The 19,072-nt window shown below is 41.2% G+C and overlaps 1 protein-coding gene across 1 annotated transcript; it reads right to left on the bottom strand.

Moving 5' to 3' along the window:
* Positions 1 to 5,629: 5,629 nt before the first annotated feature.
* LOC138046236 (NLR family CARD domain-containing protein 4-like) lies at positions 5,630 to 15,312 on the bottom strand. Its single transcript, XM_068892914.1, has 4 exons — positions 15,080 to 15,312; positions 8,723 to 8,785; positions 6,488 to 7,928; positions 5,630 to 5,769 (listed from the first exon to the last, which is right to left on the bottom strand). Exons 2-4 carry the CDS (start codon positions 8,781 to 8,783, stop codon positions 5,718 to 5,720), a joined length of 1,554 nt encoding a protein of 517 aa, XP_068749015.1. The 5' UTR covers positions 8,784 to 8,785; positions 15,080 to 15,312; the 3' UTR covers positions 5,630 to 5,717.
* Positions 15,313 to 19,072: the final 3,760 nt, after the last annotated feature.

Raw genomic sequence — 19,072 nt, 5'->3', positions numbered from 1 at the left:
TTTTGCATCACGGAAGATTGTTGCGTACCATGAAAAATTGTTGTGCATCATGAAAGATTGTTGTGCCCCGTAAAAAATTGTTTTGCATCACGAAAGATTGTTGTGTACCGTGAAAAAATGTTTTGCATCACGAAAGATTGTTGTGTACCGTGAAAAACTGTTGTGCATTACGAAAGATTGTTGTGTATCCAGCTCAATATTGAGTTGTGTTTTGCACTTGTGGGCCACCGTAATATGCACTAGGAATCTTTGTTTTTTTTCTTATTTGTATTTATGTGTATGTGTATCCTTTTCTTTTTATTAACTGACCATAGTTTTACTGGTTAGATAGTTAAAAAATTTCTGTGTAATATGTACGACATCTTCTTTTCTTCTAATTCATATTTAAGAGTATCCTTCCAGTAAGGTATGGGTAAGGAACAACCTCTTCAGGGAGGCCGTTCCAATCAGGGACAGTACGTGGCAAGAAAGAAAATCTGAATGTTCAGTACGGGGAGAGAGGTGGTTAAATACCATATCATGAGATCGTCTTCTTTGAGATTGAAAGAGAGTCGCATACTTAGAGAAATCCACTCCATTAAGGTTATGGGAGGATTTACACATGAACTTCAGTCTTTGACACTCCCGATCCACGGAAAGTAGTGGACAATCTAAGACATTTAGCATGTAAGAGACACTCAAGTTACATAAGTAGTCTCGAAAAAGAAAGCGGGCAGCCTTCTGCTGCATGTCCTTACTCAAGGTTTGAAATATTGCGCTGAGTATAGGGATCCCCGGCAGCACAACAAGCAAATTCAAGAGACGGGCGTACGAGAGAAAGATATAGTATGACTTTAGTTCTACCTCGTTACCATGTTGAGAGATTCTATAAGATAGCAAGCCCATGCGCCAATCAGTGCAACGTTCGTCGCCGATCAGGTTGTTGTTTAGAGATTTTTCTCCATCACATATAAGTGTTTTTTAGCAATTTAGGATGGTGGAACCATCGCCATTGGCAAAGGAAACTTCAGAGTTTGCTCGAGGTGAGGTCCGTCGTTTCGGACGCAGTTTTGACCGACTGGAACCAAGAGCTTCTCGCCGTTGATCGAGCAAAACACGTGTAGGGAAGCACGTTGGCTCGCCATCAAAGAGTCAACAGAGCCCGTTTCTGGGACAAAAGATCCCACTCAGCTAAAAATCACTCAAACGTCGTGCCCAGTTGCAAAACAGCGAAAGCACTGCGTATTGACTCAGAGGTCACAAAAACTGGGGCAAACTCTAGCCGTTATTCGAGGAGAAAAAGCGCGCCAAAAGAGAGACCTAGTGGCTCACAGCAGTCTGCTCCCTCAGGCCATATTTCAAACACAGAGGTGGCTGCCCTCCTCAGAGAGGCTTTTTTTCACCTTGCTGTACAGATGAACAAAGGATTTAGCTCTTTATTGATGGTGAAATACAACAACTTCTTCAAAAAGGGGTTCTTGACAAGACTGTCTCTCGTTATGGTCAGTACATTTTCTACCCCTTTTACTCACGAAAAAGAAAAATGGTTCGTACACATTGATCTTGAATCTAAAAAGACTGAATGCATCCATAGAGAAGCAACATTTTAAAATGGATAGCTTAGCATGTGCTATTCAGTTAATGAAGGCTAACTTTTATATGTTTTCTGTAGATGGACTTAACACACGCATATTATACTGTTCCTGTGGCTGTTGAACACAAAATATGTACGGTTTTTCTGGGGAAATAGGATGTTTCAGTATACATTGTCTGCCTAATGGTGTAGCGTCTGCACAACGATTTTTACAAAACTATTGAAACCAGTATAATATAGCACATTACGTAGCCAAGGGTACTTGAATGTTGGGGACATTGATGACTCATTTACAAGTAGACTCAGTGACAGGCTGCGAAAATAATATTCTTGCTACCCTTAAACTATTCGAGTCTCTTCCATTTTCGATCAATCGTGAAAAAGTCACTGCTTCAACCATGTCAAAAATTGGTATTTCTTGGCTTTATTCTAGATTCTTTTGACATGAAAATATTTCTTACAGCTGAAAAAACAGAGAAAATAATTCTAGCATGCCAGCAGCTGTTAAGGTGATTCCTCAGAAAAACTTGAAACTTTCTCTGAATGTTCCCTACTAATCCCTGTTTTGAGAAAATACAATTTAAAAGATACGTCACCATGCTTGCTTAAGAGATATAATGGGTCAATCTTACCCCATTGATGCCTGTACTGATAGTAATCACGTGCGTTATTTCATCGGGTAAATTTTGCGGTAGCTAAACGAGAGGGGTTCCAAAGTGCCATTTGAAAAAACACCTGGTAGGTAGAAAGTCTAGAGCATAAGGAACACTGTCTTATAAACTTTATGAAAAAAACACTCAACTTAGAAGGACGTCGACTCAAAACGTCTCTCCAGTCGTTGTTTTCAAGATCATAATTTACATCCTTGGGTAGGGGCTTTGTGTACGTGTTTAGCTATATCTTTTTTTCCTTGCGATAATTTTTTTTTGTTTTAAAGGGCATAAATTGTACCCCAAAATTATGAAATAAAAAATATAGGTCACCGTGCTCGTTTAAGAGTGAACCACCATCCTACTTGTCTATCTCGATTATCGTAGACCGAAACAACAAAACGCGCCATGTTCTCGCAATGCGCGCCCTTATTCGCAAAGAATTATGGTCATTCACATCTTCTCTTACGTGTTTTGAGAACTGTTTCAGTGTGCATGATCGACTTACGCCATATTTACAGTGTTACAAATTTGACCAATTTGTAAATATTGACATACCGTATGCGCAGTACAGGATGCACGGTGCAATACTGAGGAATCACCTTAAAGTTTAATTCCTCATTGGACACCTGGTCTCTAGCTTGCCTGCTGTCCAGTATGGACCCCTGTTCTACACGAGTCTTGAAATTGACAAAACTTTAGCCTTGCAACAAAATAATGACAACTATGCAGCTACTATGACACTTTCCCCTGAATCTATCAATTATCTTTCTTGGTGGGTGACTAGCCTACCCAAGGCATGCAAAAACATCACCATGGACAACCCCGGCATAGAAATGACAACAGATGCTTCAAAATTAGGCTCGGGGGAGTGTGCAATGGACAGAGCGCCCAAGGCATATGGTCTCCACTTGAAAGACAAAAGCACTTAATACACTTGAACTACTAACAGTTTATTTTGGCTTGGTTCCTTTTGAAAGGGAAGCATGTGTCCATAAAAAGACACAACTCTACAACTGTCTGCTATTTTAATGCAATGGGGGGCACTAGATCTCCTCTTTGCAACAAACTTTCTAAAAGTATTTGGGTGTGCTACATGGAAAATGATATCTGGTTGTTTGCATGCCATTTGCCTGGTGCCCTCAATATTAATGCAGACAAAAGCTCCAAAGAGTTTAATGAAAAGACCGAGTGGCAGCTTCATTCAGATTATTGACATACTGGGCACCTCTGACATTGACTTATTTGAATGCAGACTAAACCACCAGCTTCCAAAATATGTTTCTTGGAAGCCTGACCCTGGGGCCTGCCACATAGATGCTTTCTCTTTCTCCTGGAGTGGGAAGTTTGTTTATATTTTCTCTCCTTTTTCTCTGCTTGGAGAACGACAAGACTTTAGTACTGTTGATTGCTCCTATGTGGCCGATGCAGGTTTGGTGGCTCCCACAGTACAAGGATCACATCACCCTACCAAAATCTGGGCCTCCACATCCACCACGAAACCAAATGAGACTGATGGAATGTCTTTTGTCAGGCCATACTATGAAACAAGAGGAGTGTCAAGGTCAGCTGTCGGATTCTCATGGCGTCCTTGCGAGGAAGTACAAAGAAACAGTATTCCGGGTATATCAAATAATGGTCGGCATTTTGTCTCCAAAGGAAAGTTAATCATCTTCAACCACCTGTAGGAACGGTTTTGGATCTGAACGTTTTGGCCAAAGTCTTACTTACAGTGCTATTAACTGTGCTAGAAGTGTATTGTCTTCATATGTCTTTAGTTGGACACAGTCACGGCCACCCACGCCCAAGTACACTGAGGATTGCGATGTCCGGGTGGTATTAGCTTACCTGGCTACTCTTCATCCTGTTGATTCACTGACACTCAAAACACTTCCGGACCGTTGAAACTTGTTATGTTGCTGTTATTAGTATCAGGCCAACAAGGCCAGACTATTCATCTGTTAGACATATACCATATGGTTGCAACTGATGACAAATACACATTTGTCATCCCTCAACCAAATTAAACCAAACCGGGGGTAACTCACCCTCGAATTGTTTTGGAGTCATTTCAACAATCCTCTATTTGTGTTGTAACTACTCTTAAAGAATACCTTGTGAGAACCAAAGCATTGAGAGTAAGCGGCCAGTCACAGTTGCTACTAAGCTATGCTAAACCGTAGAAACCAGTAAGCGGGGATACTGTTACTAGGTGGGTGGGCCGCACCATGGCTTTAGCTGGCATTGATGTAACAAAATATTCAGCACACAGTACGGGGGCTGGGTCTGTTTCAGCAGCAAGCTGGGCTTCTGTAAATATAGATGACATTCTCTACACTGCAGGGTGGTCATCTGAATGCTGTTTTGCCCGTTTTTACAACAAACCTATAGCTAAGAATTCACGTTATGCACAATCCGCAGTCTTATCATGTCTGTGGGATGCATCCTTCACATAAAGCGGCATAAATAATCAAGTGGAATGGTGTTGTTTCTTCATGTCCGTGTTGCTTTGAAGTCTCGTGGAATCTCTCGGCATGCTAACAAGCTAAAGTAGAATTTGAAGGTTAAACGAGACTTACCTGTAAGATGAAGTTTGATTGTAATTATATTGAGTTACAGGATGCTGAGAGATTACATGAGCTGTTGGGTAACACCTACATTCAGTCTTTAAAACCTGATTGGCGCATGTGCTTGCTATCTCATGTAATCTCTCAGCATCCTGTAACTCAGTAGAATTACAATCAAACTTCAGGTAAGTGTCGCTTAATTTTTAAATTGCACAAGTACAATAATAAAAATTACGAGAAATGAAGTTGAGAGGTTTTCAACTCTTTTTAACGACACAGTCACAATGATTCTTTAGGCGGAGGTCCGATGAAATGGCGACTCCAATATAAGGATGTGCATCGATCGGTCCTTTGAAGAGCTAAGCCATTTAGGAAATAAGCTGTGATGACTGGGAATTTAGCACGAGTAATGTGCATAGAATAACACTTGCTGCAATTAAAACGCATTTGCCACTTATCTGCCCATGAAAAAAGAGAATCTAAATCTGATTGAAGCTGTTCAGGTGATTTAAGAGAAAATGAGTCCAAGATAGATGATGCAATCGTCAGCAAAGAGGCGGATTATTGAAGAAATGTTATCAGATAGGTAATTTACTTAAATAAGAAAAAGTAGATGCCCCAAGGAAAACTAGCTTGTGATGATCATTCAGGTCTCTCCTTTCAGCACGCCACAAACACACCACTTTGTTCCGCGATTATATTCTTGACTGGAAAAATCTAATTCCTCATGTAGTCTCACTCGACAGCAGAACAGGATTCTCCAATACAAACTGCTTAATCGGATAATTTACACCAACAAATTGTTACACAAAATGAAAGTAGTTGACTCACCGTCTACTCTTTCTGCAAAAATTCTGACGAATCTCTCGAGCATCTCTTTTGTCATTGCACTTTTAGCAGCCTTCTGGAAGTCTGTTGTTCTTTGGCTTAGAACTTGATTGCGATACTTTCAGCGACTGTGACATCATTTTTGAAATATCTCAACGAGAACAAAAATAACATTATCAATGTTGGAAAACAAATGATTTACCACAATCGCCTTAAGAATTATTTGCCGACATTGTCTAATCCAATTACTCAATTAAAACACATTGGAGCGATCTGTAGCCAAAAAGAACAATACACTAAAAACCCACGATGGGAAGTGTAAGCCTTTCTTTTGCGCTCAATGATACAACGCCTTAAACAACTCCAGTTGAGTAAGTTACCAAATAACGTAACTTTCGAGTGTCTCGGAGTTTTTAAGATAAAGCATATGAGTAATACAGTTTGCATGTAGGCCTTAGTGTAGTAGTATATAAAGTACAAAAGCAAAAGAACAAAATGAACTGTAAGAGAACATAATGTACACATAATAAATGATTATTATTATTATTATTATTATTATTATTATTATTATTATTATTATTATTATTATTATAACTATTATCTGAAGAAAAAGCATATTGCTCATGCTGTCATTGCCGAATCAAATCAACGCTATTATTATTTGTTTTTACATTACTACATTATGCTTACATTATGTCCTCTTACAGTTCATAGAATAAGATCTCCAATGCAATTTCGTGGGTCAGCTACGCCAGTACAATAGAATCATATGTTCAAGGTGAATTATTGGGAAAGCGTTAATGTGGATTGAAAATCAATCTTAAACTAAAACTGCTGACTTAACATCGTTACTTTTACTGTAACCTTACCCATCGCAATAAGCAAGTTGAAGTTGAAGATGTGAGCCAAAAAACTGTGCCATTTCTTTGTCAAACGTATTCTCCCCTCTCTTGCATTCATTGATACAAGCCAATGCAACCTCCAGATAACTATTATCTAGGTTGACTTGAGTAGCTATATCAGCGATAAGTGCCTTGACTGCTGCTTCGCACTTTTGAGCCAACATACCAATCGTAAACATCAGCACCTGCTGGAACTCATTAAAATATCTGAGGTCAGCAACTAAGCTATCAACAGAGATTTCCTCATCAAGAACCTGACAACAGAGATAATGTGCTGCGAAGAATTCCTGAAAGCTCTTGTGCAGGAAGCTATAGCTTCGACGCGGTCTTCGCTTACTTCGTCCCGCCTCCACTGACAAAAATCCGAGGCCAGATTGTAAATCGCTTGAGAAACCCTGAAATGCGCTCTGGTCAAAATACATGCCATCGTTCTCCAAACCCTCCATGGCGATACGGCCAAGTTGCTTTAATTCAATGTGGTATAATGTTACGAGGTCTTGGTCTGTTTTTAGTAATTTCATCTTTAGCCTGTACCTTCTCAGCACGCATTCAACTATTTCAAGGTAAACCAGAGTTCTACTTTCAGGTAATTTTCCTCCAAAGTCTTCACAGAGGAGGCAGAGAAGAGCAGCGTTTAACGGATTTGCTGTAAGGTCTTGTAGGGTTATGTCAGAGTCCAGCTTGTCCAAGAGCTTTTGTGCCAAATCTTCCTCCCCTTCTCTGAAATATCTCTCAATGAAATTTTTGGCATCGGTTTTGGTAAACCCCTCCACCTCTAACAGGGTGTGGCAGCATTCTCGTACTGTCATTCCAACTTCGTGTCGTGCAGTAACCACTAAGTAAGACTCTGGAAGAACTCTTCCTTGAATGATTTCTTTATAAATCGACAATTCGCTTCTAGGTAACTCATCTAATCCGTCAAGCACCAGTAAAACCTTTGAATGGTTGTCCCGAATGAACGTGAAAAATCTCTCTTTCTCTTCTTCGTTCACTTCTCTCGGTAACAGCTGATCATCAATAGCCTCCCATAGGCTACAGTTGATGTCTCTGCATTTTAATAGAAGCACAAGTAAGACATCAGGAAATGATTCGCCACCTTTGCGTTCCTTGGCCCAGTTGAAAGCAATCTTGTGACAATACGTTGTCTTTCCCATGCCTGGCTGCCCTTCAATCAAGACCCTTTTCGGTTGTGAACATTCTTTATGCGGTTGAAATATTTGAAACATGTCAACACTCTCATCAGTTTTTATTCCTCGTTCTTTTTTTCTTCTGACAAATTTGAGTCTTGTAAAAATGTTATGGAGATTGAATCGAAACTCTTCACACCACGGGAAAGGCGCCAGCCATCCTTCACGGTCTTCGTAAAGATTGCGAATAAGGCTAATGTAGTTTACAAGATCAATAGGATCTGAAATTGAAAAGTAGTTGGTGAGGTCAAACGAAAGTGAAGAACTTCACCCAACCGGCCTTCGGGAACACCGCCAAGAGAGATTTCAAAGATAAGTGGTCTCTTTTCTATAGGATCCTAACCCCCTCTACAGTAATATCATATATATGTAAAACATTATCCTACGGTGTCTGTTGTATTGGTGAGGCGAAAATCTAGGTTATGCTTATATTTATGTCTATTGTCTGTGTATGTGGGTGATTAATATAGGCAGATTTGGTGGCGCTCTGCCCACGAGCAGATGGCAAAACTACTCAGAAGGGTTGAAATTCAACTGGTTAGTAGGTTCCATGTAAGCAGAACAAAACTATTGCACAGTTCTCTGGGAACATGTCCGGTGAAAACCCTATGAAGATTTGTGCGGTATCGTGTAAACGTAGCCTAAGAAATCTTATTATATCTGCCGTTTCTTCATGGCGATCGTGCAATTTTCTGGCATTTTACTCTTTTTAGCAGTTTTCTCCAAAGTAATTGAAGCTGTGTTGATTTATTTTAACTATGATTAACAAAGATGACCGAAGCTAATCATCAGAATATCAAAAAGCTGTGTAGTGGTGTCTTTCGCCGGTAGGAAACAGACGCTGCTCCCTTCTATTTCACTTCCTGAATGAGTGTCGAACACATTTGCAATAATCTAAGACTACAACTAGTTTACCTCTCAGTTATACTAGAGTTTATCCATTTCTTTCGACACAAGCGCTGCTATAGAAATCCAGTCTTACTGATATTTTAATCTTCAGATTGTCACAACCAACCTTGCTCATCTTTCAGACATTCTTTGCTGTTCCTTTCGCATGCCTGAAGATGCTTCACCATCTCTAAATAAACCGAGCAATAAGATAAACACACCAAACTGTCAAGTTTAATTTAAGTAACTCTGTAATGACAGTGAGAGGGAAACGTATGAAGGAGTGATCTTCTTGGCTTTACGGGGTCGAGTGACAGCACGGCAAGAAAATCGACGGATAACCAAATATGAACCCCAATGTGTCGCGAATGCATGTCTTGAAATTAGCTATAGCTTTAGAAATACCTCATAGAAATAAATGTTTATTTTCAAGATTCATTAGTACATAATCCAATAGTTTTTTTATCAGGTCTCATATGGCCAATAACAACGAACTGATACGGTCAGCTAACCAACTGTACCACCTGTACAAACATCAATGAGTAACTCCGTCCGTCTACGGCCAGTTAATAGGGAGCTTTAGCAACGACGACGGGAACGGCAACGAGAACCTCATCTCAAAACATGAATTCGCGTTATTCTAATCACTTCGTGACTATTCAAAGGTTTTTAGGGAGCTTACGAAACGACGACGCCGACGGCAACGACAACGTCACAAATTTGCATATTTAGTGGGTAAATATGCCCTGCATGTGCGTTTTTCACTTTTGTCCATTTCGTTGCCGTCGTCAGCAAAACAACAACGTGAAATAGCCAAGTTCATGGTTTTATGAACAACGTTAGCACTTGAGGATAAATTACCATTTTCTCGCCTAAAATGAAGTGCCGTTCCGACTGGTCTCATCTTTGAGGAATGACCACACCCTTGTCGTATTAAAAACGTTGAAAGGGTCACGAAGCGATTAAAACAACGCAAATTTATATTTTGAGATGACGTTCTCGTTGCCGTCGCCGTTGTCGTTGCTTAAGCTCCCTAATGGTGTGGCCGTCCCTCAAGAATGAAACCGATATGAATCACGCTTAATTTAGGCATAGTCAATGCATTGAGATGGTTATGAAACTCGACAAATCTTTTTGTTTCATGTTTTTGTCTGTATTTTTGGCCTTGACGGTGCACAAAACACACCTTCGCTCAAGAAGATAACCAATCAAAATTATGCGCAACTAATTTGCGAGCCCGTGTGAAGCGTGAACAAAAAATTGTGCACTATCACTGTCAATTTAACATCGATTGTGACAAAATTGTTCTCGCTTTTGAAGGTTTTAAAGTTTCATAACTAGTCCCTTGATTAACTGCGATTTAGGGGAAAAAATGAAAATTTATCTCCAAGTGCTGACGTCGTCCATAAAACCTCACATTTGGTTCTTTTACGTTGTTGTTTTGCTGATGACGGCAAACAAATGGACAAAAATGAAAAATGCACGTGCAGGGCGTGCAAAGCTATTGTTTATTCAAATTTATTTTTTCACATTAAAAATGCTTATTTGCGACGTTCTCGTTGCCGCCGCAGTTGTCGTTGCTACAGCTCCCTAACGATATGCAAGAGTCATAACGTCATGCAAAGAAAGCTAAAGAAGGACTACGACCTTGACGGATCGTGAAGTGAGTATTCAGTTTGCATACTGTAATGTTCATTTAAACCGGAAGTTATTGATACCGGATGTTCGCTAGGAACTATGGGATATATCGAACAGAACGATCATGGCGTCCACCTGTGCTGTAACACGTCTTCTTGCAACTGTTTATTAAATCGTTGTTAATCCTTGGCATCCTGTTTTCAAATTCATTCAAAACATCACAAATGGCGACGAGGATGGGATGCAAGTAATCGAAAACGGAAATCTTTACGTTTAAAGTGCTAAATCAACCGGAAAATCCTACCGATCAGCCTTGTTTTCCATGCCTGCAGATTCTTCATCAACCACTTCGCCTTTGCAGCCTTCAGCAGCCTCTGCAATGGCAGTTAACCTACCGACCTTTCCTGAGTTTGATCTTCAACCAAGAGATACAGTACCCGTTCGCTTTGAGAAGTATGTCAAGCGTTTGGACAACATGTTTACAGCAATGAACATTACCCGAGCATCTCAAAAGAAAGCCATGTTGTTGTATTACGTGGGAGAAGAAACCTGTGATGTGTTTGAGACCCTTACCGTTCCAGAACCGCCGGAAGGCCGTGACGAATACAAGACTGCCGTAAAGGCTCTTGCTGACCATTTCGAGCCTCAAAAGTGTGTGGATTATCACCTCTATGTCTTTCGTTAGGAAACTCAAAAGTCTGGCAAAAACATTATCGAGTTTTACACACATCTTCCTCTGTTAGCACGCAAGTGTCAATTCGCCGATCCCGAACTGGAAATGAAGCGGCAGATTGTTCAAGGAACCTCATCGCTTCGCCTGAGACGTAAAGCAATCGAACAGAGCCTCAATCTTGAGAAATTGTTGAAAGTAGCTCGCGCCATGGAAACCGCCGACGAACAGACCAGTGAGATGGAGAAACAGCAATCCAATGCACTGGGCTATGGTAGAAATAAAGCAACCGACGTTCAGCAGAAAGAGAATTCTCGTGGTCTACCAAAGTCTGGATTGCGTAACAATAGGTGTGGTTTATGTGGTGGAAATTACCCACATCAAGGAACTTGCCCCGCTCAAGGTAAAAAGTGTTTGAACTGTGGCAAAATGAACCATTTCTCCAAAGTTTGTCGTGGCAAACCCAATAACCGGTCCAAATCTTTGCACCCAAAGAAAACGTCAAGAGGTAAATACCATGTCAGGTCTGCAGATGTTGAAGAGTCTCCGAGTAGTGAAATGTCATTTCTAGCCGGTGTTGATAGTGACAACAGTGAAGAGTATACTTTTAACATTGGTGTACAGGGACACGAAGCTGGCAAGCCTATCTTTCAGGTCACCATCATGAACACACCAATCTGCATTATGGCAGATTCAGGAGCAACCGTGAATATCTTAAGCAAGAGAGACTTTGATGGCCTTAAATCAAAGCCACAACTGGTTGAAACAAGTGCCAAAGTGTATCCATACATGTCTGATAAGCCACTAACCCTGTGTGGAAAGTTCCGAGCTACTGTCACCAGTGATAGCTGTTCATCCGTGAAAACATTCTATGTCGCAAAGGGTTCATCAAGCTCCATACTTAGCTGGACAACCTCACAAGCATTAGATCTTATTAAAGCTGTTAGTATGGTCGAACCTCCTGTTAGCCTGGCACCTGATGCCCCAGATTTTCTCAAGGAATTTCCTAATCTAACCAGTGGAATGGACAAGTATAAAGGTGAACCAGCACGCATACATATAGATGAATCTGTCAAACCCGTGGCTCAGCCACATCGCCGAGTCCCTCTCCATGTAAGAAAACAGGTGGAGAAAAACTCAAACAGCTCGAAATTGGTGACATCATTGAACGCATGAAGGCCCCACCCCTTGGGTGTCGCCAATTGTTGTTGTGCCCAAGCCGAATAAAGCGAATAAGATTAGAATTTGTGTGGACATGCGTTCATTAAACAAAGCTATCATCAGGGAGCGACACATCATACCCACCATCGATGACGGACTTGAACGGTTGTAAAGTGTTAAGTAAGACTTAAATCAAGGGTACCACCAGATCCCATTGCATCCCGACTCGAGAGCACTGAGCACGTTTTCTACACACGTTGGACTGTTCCAATACAAACGTCTCAATTTTGGTCTCTCGTGCGCAGCAGAAATCTTCCAAAAGAAGGTGGGTGATGCAATCCGTGGCATACCCTGCGTCAAGAACATCAGTGATGACATCTATGTTGGGGGCGCAGACCAAGACACTCATGACCGACATCTGAGACAAGTGTTCCGTCAACTCCAGGAGAGTGGTCTGACAATAAACTTACCTAAGTGTCAGTTTCGAGTTCCCACTATGCTCTTCTTTGGCCATGTGTTCTCTGAAAAGGGCATGTCACCTGACCCTAAAAAGGTAGAAGCTCTTCAAAATGTTGTTCCGCCAACCAATGTATCTGAAGTACGAAGCCTCCTTAGCTCAGCTACATTCCGCTTTAGGTTCATCAAGAATTTTGCACTGATCACCAGGCCTCTTCGACAGCTGACCTGTAATGGCGAGAAGTGGCAGTGGACTGAGGAAGAACAGTCATCATTCAAACGCCTAAAAGCGACACTATCTACCAAGACTACCCTTGGATACTTTGATCCAAAGAAACCTACTTCCATCTTTATCGATGGTAGTCCCATTGGTTTAGGTGCTGTCCTGACCCAGAACGATGTTTCGACTAATGAAGTGACACCTTTGCTTTATGCCAGTTCTCCACTGACACCAACTCAAGCTAGATATCCACAGATTGATCGTGAAGCTCTGTCAGTTTACTGGGCTGTAAAGCGCTTTATCTATGGAGGGGAATTTAAAGTAATCACAGACCATCAACCTCTGGTTTCCTTGCTTAACAACCCCACCTCTAAACCGTCCGCCAGGATAGAACGTTGGCTCATGGAGCTACAGCAGTACCGATTCACAGTAGAATATCGCCCTGGTGCCTCAAACCCAGCAGATTATGCTTCGAGACACCCAGTAGGAAACTTGGAATCTCACAATTATGAAATCGAGTCTGAAGACAACATCTCTTTTATCACAAGAAATGCAGTACCAAAAGCTGTAACATTGTCTGAGGTAGAATCTGCAACCGCAACGGATCCAGTGCTACAAGCGGTTATATCTGCAATGAAATCTGGTTGCTGGCATAAGGCGCCACCTGGTGTATCATTATCTGAGCTATCCCACTATTAGCAAGTCAAGGATCGTTTAGTAGTTCCTGCTGCACTACAAGAAAGAATTGTTGACATCGCCCATGAAGGTCACTTGGGCATAGATAAAACTAAGGCCCTCCTGCGAGAAAAGGTGTGGTTCCCATGCATGGACAAGATGGTTGAAACAAAGGTCAAGGCATGTTTACTGTGCCAAGTTGTAACCCCAGTGTACGCTAGAGGGCCTGTTCAAGTATTAACTCTTCCTGACAGCCCTTTTGATGAAGTAAGCATTGGCTTTGCGCATGTTGAGGGTGAAACCCTACTTCTACTGGTTGATGATTATTCAAGGTTCCCGTTCGTAGAACCAGTGTCGTCAACGTCCGCTAGTGCTGTCATACCTAAGTTAGATCAGCTATTTGCTACATTCGGAACTCCCAAGATTGTTAGATCAGACAATGGTCCACCTTTAAGCGGAGAAGAGTTTGCCAAGTTTGCTCATGCGCTCGGTTTTAACCCCATTATGGCCTAGGGCCAACGGTGAGGTGGAGAGATTCGTGAAAACACTGAAGAAGTGTCTTAAAGCCGCTAAAGTGGAAGGAAAAAACTGGAGAAAGGAAGTGCAAGCGATTCTGAGAAACTATCGCACCTCTCCTCATCAAACCACTGGAGTGGCCCCAGCAGTATTGTTACTGAAACGTCCTGTGCGTAACAAGCTACCACAGACCAACTTCGTTGACCCTGTGTCGGAGATCGTCCGCAAGCGCGATTTCTCGCAGAAATCCAAGTTCAAGGCTCATGCTGACAGCAAGGTCTATGTGAAACCAAGCACTATCTCACCTGGAGAAACCGTACTAGTGAAGAGACCATTTCCTGCGTCTAAAGGTGCAACTGCTTACGACCCTACCCCTTTGACTGTAGTGGATAAGAAAGGCAGCATGATTACTGCTCAGAACGAGAATCGCACGGTTACCAGAAATTCCTCTTTCTTTAAAAGTCTGGACCAGTCAGTCATCAACCATGATGATGATCTGTCCCGTGACAGTGGTCTCAGCTCTCCGGCTGACATCAAACACCAACAAAAGCTGCCTGCTACACGCACACGTGCTCATGCTTCTGACCCGTCTGCATCAAAGCCTGTGAGTTCCCCTGGCATGTAAGCTAATCCTACAAGTTCATTTAGCCCTATCCCAGAGAGCAAAGAGCAAAGCTAGTGCGTCTCACCGGTTGGTCAACCACCATTAGGTAGATCTTCCAGGAAACGAGTTCCCCGTCAGATTCTTGATTTGTAGGCCTAGATTCTTAGTCAACTGTGAGCTCTGAACTATGACAGTATAGTGTGTTAGGTTAACAATGCTGTCGCCTGTACAAAAACATTTGTTTCTGTTGGACTTTGATTTCAGTCAGTAGTCATAGTTTCATGGAAACTGATTAGTTGAAGTTTATTTTATTTCTTTCCATATTACTCTAGAGAGTTACCCACTAGGGGGAAAGAGATGTAATGTTCATATAAACCGAAAGTTATTGATACCGGATGTTCGCTAGGAACTATGGGATATATCGAACAGAACGATCATGGCGTCCACCTATGCTGTAACACGTCTTCTTACAACTTTTTATTAAATCGTTGTTAATCATTTGCATCCTGTTTTGAAATCCATTCAAAACATCACACATACGAACCAACAAATGCATCACATTATAGTTGTCATCAAGTCTTGTTCTGGCACCGCTAACATTACATAGCTGTCATATTGCGGTTAGGTTTGCGGATACGTCCACCAATTCTGTATGCACTCGGTGTGGGGCGAATGACAAATGATTTCTGTTGTTACGTTTCCTTTTCCTTGGTTACTTTTTTGGTTTCATGGATGTAATGCATCACTGTACCATCAAATGTTTTAAGAGTGCAAGGTCTAGAAAAGCAAAAACCAATTTTTTTTTTGGTTTTGCGCCATATAGCATTACAGAGAAGTGAAAAGGAAGGATCAACAAGAACGATAAGACGCTATTCATCGTTCACTAGAAGAGTAGGGCAACACCTCTTGGAGAACAGAGGTCACGAATAAGATGAATTAATGACAATGTACATGTAATGTACCTGCATACGGAAGGAACTCAAACAAAGGAAAGAAGTTTCCAAGAAGTGTCGATCGAGAATGAAATATTTTGCCATCAGCAACAACATTTGCGACGTGAAAACAACAGATTTTGAACCGCAAACATAAAAAATTACCATCAGTGAAAATCATTTTGGGAGATTCTTGCTACGTTCAATTTTTCTATTGCACTTCTGGCTGCACAAGTAAATCGCAAAATCGAAAGTGTCGTCAAATTGAGCAGGCGCCGTGATTAACTTACCTCGCATGTTTACTCGCGAAACAAAGGATGCAATTAATCTGTGCCAAAATGATGGCAACACACTCCGTTTTTGTTACAAAGCTTGACAAAAGTGTGCAAATTCAACACAATCGCCTAACTCTTGAGGTTGACCAATGTTTCTGCAACGTGAAAAATTTACTCTCCAAGACGAGGTTATTTATCACCACGTAATTCCATCGTTTTGGTAATAGCAGCTGCTTTATTATTCATCAGCGTCACAAATTCTTGCCGATTTTGTGGTCCATTTTATTGAAACTCAAGCACGCTTCCAACAGACCTGTTTACTTTAGTGATTTATGCACGCGCTGCATGTCTTTGGTACCACGGGCACTCTTACAACTTAAAGTGCACTACCACAAAAAGCATGTTTATATTTTCATCACCTTCCAATTAGGGTCCGCTGGGACAAAAGACAATAGACTATAGTAAAGACAGACAGTATAAAGCCTTGTACATGTCGTTCAGTATTTAGCAATCTCTCTCTCTCTCTCTCTCTCTCTCTCTCTCTCTCTCTCTCTCTCTCCAGAGGAAAAGTAGGGCACATATGTAACATTTCCCTCCTTCGGTTATAGCTTCCTCAATATAACGTGGTAACATCTGAAGCTGACATGGAAGAAGCCTCCCAGTGGGCGCCTTGTGCATGCAAACCCCCGAAATACACAATACAAACCGAAATTTTTTATTTAATTATTAGTCGTTAAGAGGGTGCAAAAGTTCCCTACGCAGTGGTAAGCACTTCATTAAAAGCTTTTTACACCATTTTGTTATCTCATTGTAGCTATTGGGTTACCATTGCGACGCCATATGATTCTCTCGACTACCACTGCATTTGAAATTTGAGATATTGCAGCTCAGAAAAATCTGACGTGTTTCCGTATGACTTCTCATGTCAATGAATAGAATCACGATTCGCAAAAACCCCGTTTGTTACACTGCGACTTTCAAATCACAACTGTGCCTCCTTGAATAACTCAATCTTCACAAAACTTTGACATAAGTTAAAGTAGGTATTAAGAAATGTAACAAAGAAAAAATAAAGTTAATTGAAGTTTTTCTGAATTTTTGGTGTGACTTTGAAGTTAACCATGTCTAAAAAACGTCAACGTTACGAAAGTTCCTGGTTTGCCATATGTTCCAGCAAGGGTTTTCGACACAATTTCTTGAGAGATAACAATCATTAATGCAATCAAATTAAACGTTATCTTTACGGCAATAACTGACCTAAATTTCAGATTTGTCCTTGAAAACAAAAGGGAGTTACAACTGTGAAAAGTTATTTTTACACTCTTTTCGCCTTTGCGCTACCGCGAAAAGGGGCCAGTAATGTTTTCCAAATTCCGTTTGAGACTCACTACATACGAAAGTCGCTTTCGAAATACAATAGCAAACATTGTTTTACGCAAATTGTCTCTTGCCCTGTACTCTTTTTATCATGGCGCTTAGCTTTTAAATCTTAGAAGTCACGTTGAACAGCGTAGCGATACGAAAAAGTTGACCCGGAATACCAAATTCCACTCTGTTGCAGTACTCTACAACACTCTGTCACAATTATCCCTCGGGATCTATTATTATTATTTTTTTGGAGTTAGTAATGTTTCAATTATCCTTTTTTAGAGTAAGCTATTCAATGCTTTTATGAGTGTTTTACAGTGCAACACGCCATACTGTGGCCACCCAACAAACGTTCACATTTGACAATTTACTTGTCATCTCAACAACCCATGCAACGGTGTTCAATTTACAACTGTGCGAACTTTGCAAGGAGGCGTGAATGTCAATCAAATTCACACATTCTGATTGGCGGGGAATTTGTAAAAGACTTTGTTAGGTTGACACGGTAAGGAGCGTCTCACTGTAAATTAAAGAGGCAACTTATGTCTAAATGACGAAGGAGGGTAGGGATAGGTCAGTCTCGCGCTGTCATCGCCGGCGGCTTTCAAGTCAACAAAACTAATCCATTTTTCCTTGCTTCATGAAAACAGCCACTCCTATATAATCGTCTATTTAAGTGGCTTCCGGCGCGGGGTCGCTAAGGGCGGACACCTTTCGGACATTGTAACTTTCGTGACATTTTTATCGTCATAACATTATTCTTATTATTTTATTTTCCAGAGAGACTAGCATTACAGGTGCTATAATTAATCCGAGGGAAAATAAACTTTTCTGTATCTAACTGTAATCTCAGTAAAATGGAAAAACAAAGAAAGACCCGTCCCGGGCCAGCGGGCTCAAACAGCGGTGACCACCAATCTGCAGTCGGTCGATCTGATCGTTCGTCCTTCTACTTCAGTTTCGGCTAGCTTGTAGAATACTGTTACGAAAAATAGCGTTGCGTGACTAGCGTTACTTTCTAGATGCTTCGCGAGAGTTCGTATTTTTCGGTTTGTGCGTAAGCGTTTCTAAATCGGTGTGTTTTGTAATCTTTCTATATTTAGATTGTTTACTGTTTTAGAAAGTTCTAGAAGCTTATTGTCAGAGTATATAAGTAGACGAGTCCACGCGAAGGTTTTAACTAGTTTTTGGCGTTAGCCGTGTTTAGTCAAGTGTGACAGAAGCAGTGTTTATTCAAGTTGGCGGAGGCCGTGTAAGTTTATCAAGTTACGTGCTGGAAACTAAGTTCATTTTGGAATAAATCTTCTTGTTGTTGTTCCGACAACCCTGCGTTCAGTTTAGTTTGCAAGCTACCTGTCCTCAAAACATTCGAACTCGTAACAAATACCCGGCCCGCCAAATGTCCTACTTAAAAAAGCTGCCACCGCGGTCCCGCAGTCGTGTTTAACAATGCTGCTTCCTCGTCCGCTAAATGCCTTACTTAAGAAACTGTCATCGCAGTCCCGCAGTCGTGTTTAACAATGCTGCTTGTCCGCAGTGGCATGGGACAGAAAACAATATTCAGATAAACAACGCTGTTCCTAAACCGGGCATTCTGCAATCGCTTTACTTCTTAAATTTCATTTTGCGGTTCCGTTAACTACACTTTTCACGAGATTGTGTGAAGAAGAAAGGATTCGTTTACTCATTAAGCCTAAGCGCTCGTTTCAGTGATTAGGTCTAAGCAGTCTCCTAAAATTTTAGCTTTCATTTTGCGGTTCGGTCAACTACACTTTTCATGAGATCGTGTGAAGAAGAAAGCACTCGTTTACTGATTAAGCCTAAGCGCGATCGTGTGAAGAAGAAAGCACTCGTTTACTGATTAAGCTTAAGCGCTCGATTCAGTGATTAGGCCTATGCATTCTCGTAAAATGTAGGTTTCATTTTGCGGTGGCAGTGTGTTTTACTGGTTGCTCTTTCACA

The sequence above is a fragment of the Montipora capricornis genome, chromosome 1 (assembly GCF_036669925.1).
Source record: "Montipora capricornis isolate CH-2021 chromosome 1, ASM3666992v2, whole genome shotgun sequence".
NCBI classification, from domain to species: domain Eukaryota; kingdom Metazoa; phylum Cnidaria; class Anthozoa; order Scleractinia; family Acroporidae; genus Montipora; species Montipora capricornis.
The sequence above is the reverse complement of the archived record's forward strand: the minus strand, read 5'-3'. Positions and strand labels throughout refer to the sequence as shown.

Coding starts and splice junctions, on each gene's coding strand:
- LOC138046236 (XM_068892914.1), bottom strand. CDS start 8,783: ATGGTGAAGCATCTTCAGGCATGCGAAAGGAACAGCAAAGAATGTCTG. Junction 7,929..8,722: donor ATGTCTGAAAGATGAGCAAG/GTTGGTTGTGAC, acceptor TTTCAATTTCAG/ATCCTATTGATCTTGTAAAC. Junction 5,770..6,487: donor CAACTTGCTTATTGCGATGG/GTAAGGTTACAG, acceptor GTTCTCGTTGAG/ATATTTCAAAAATGATGTCA.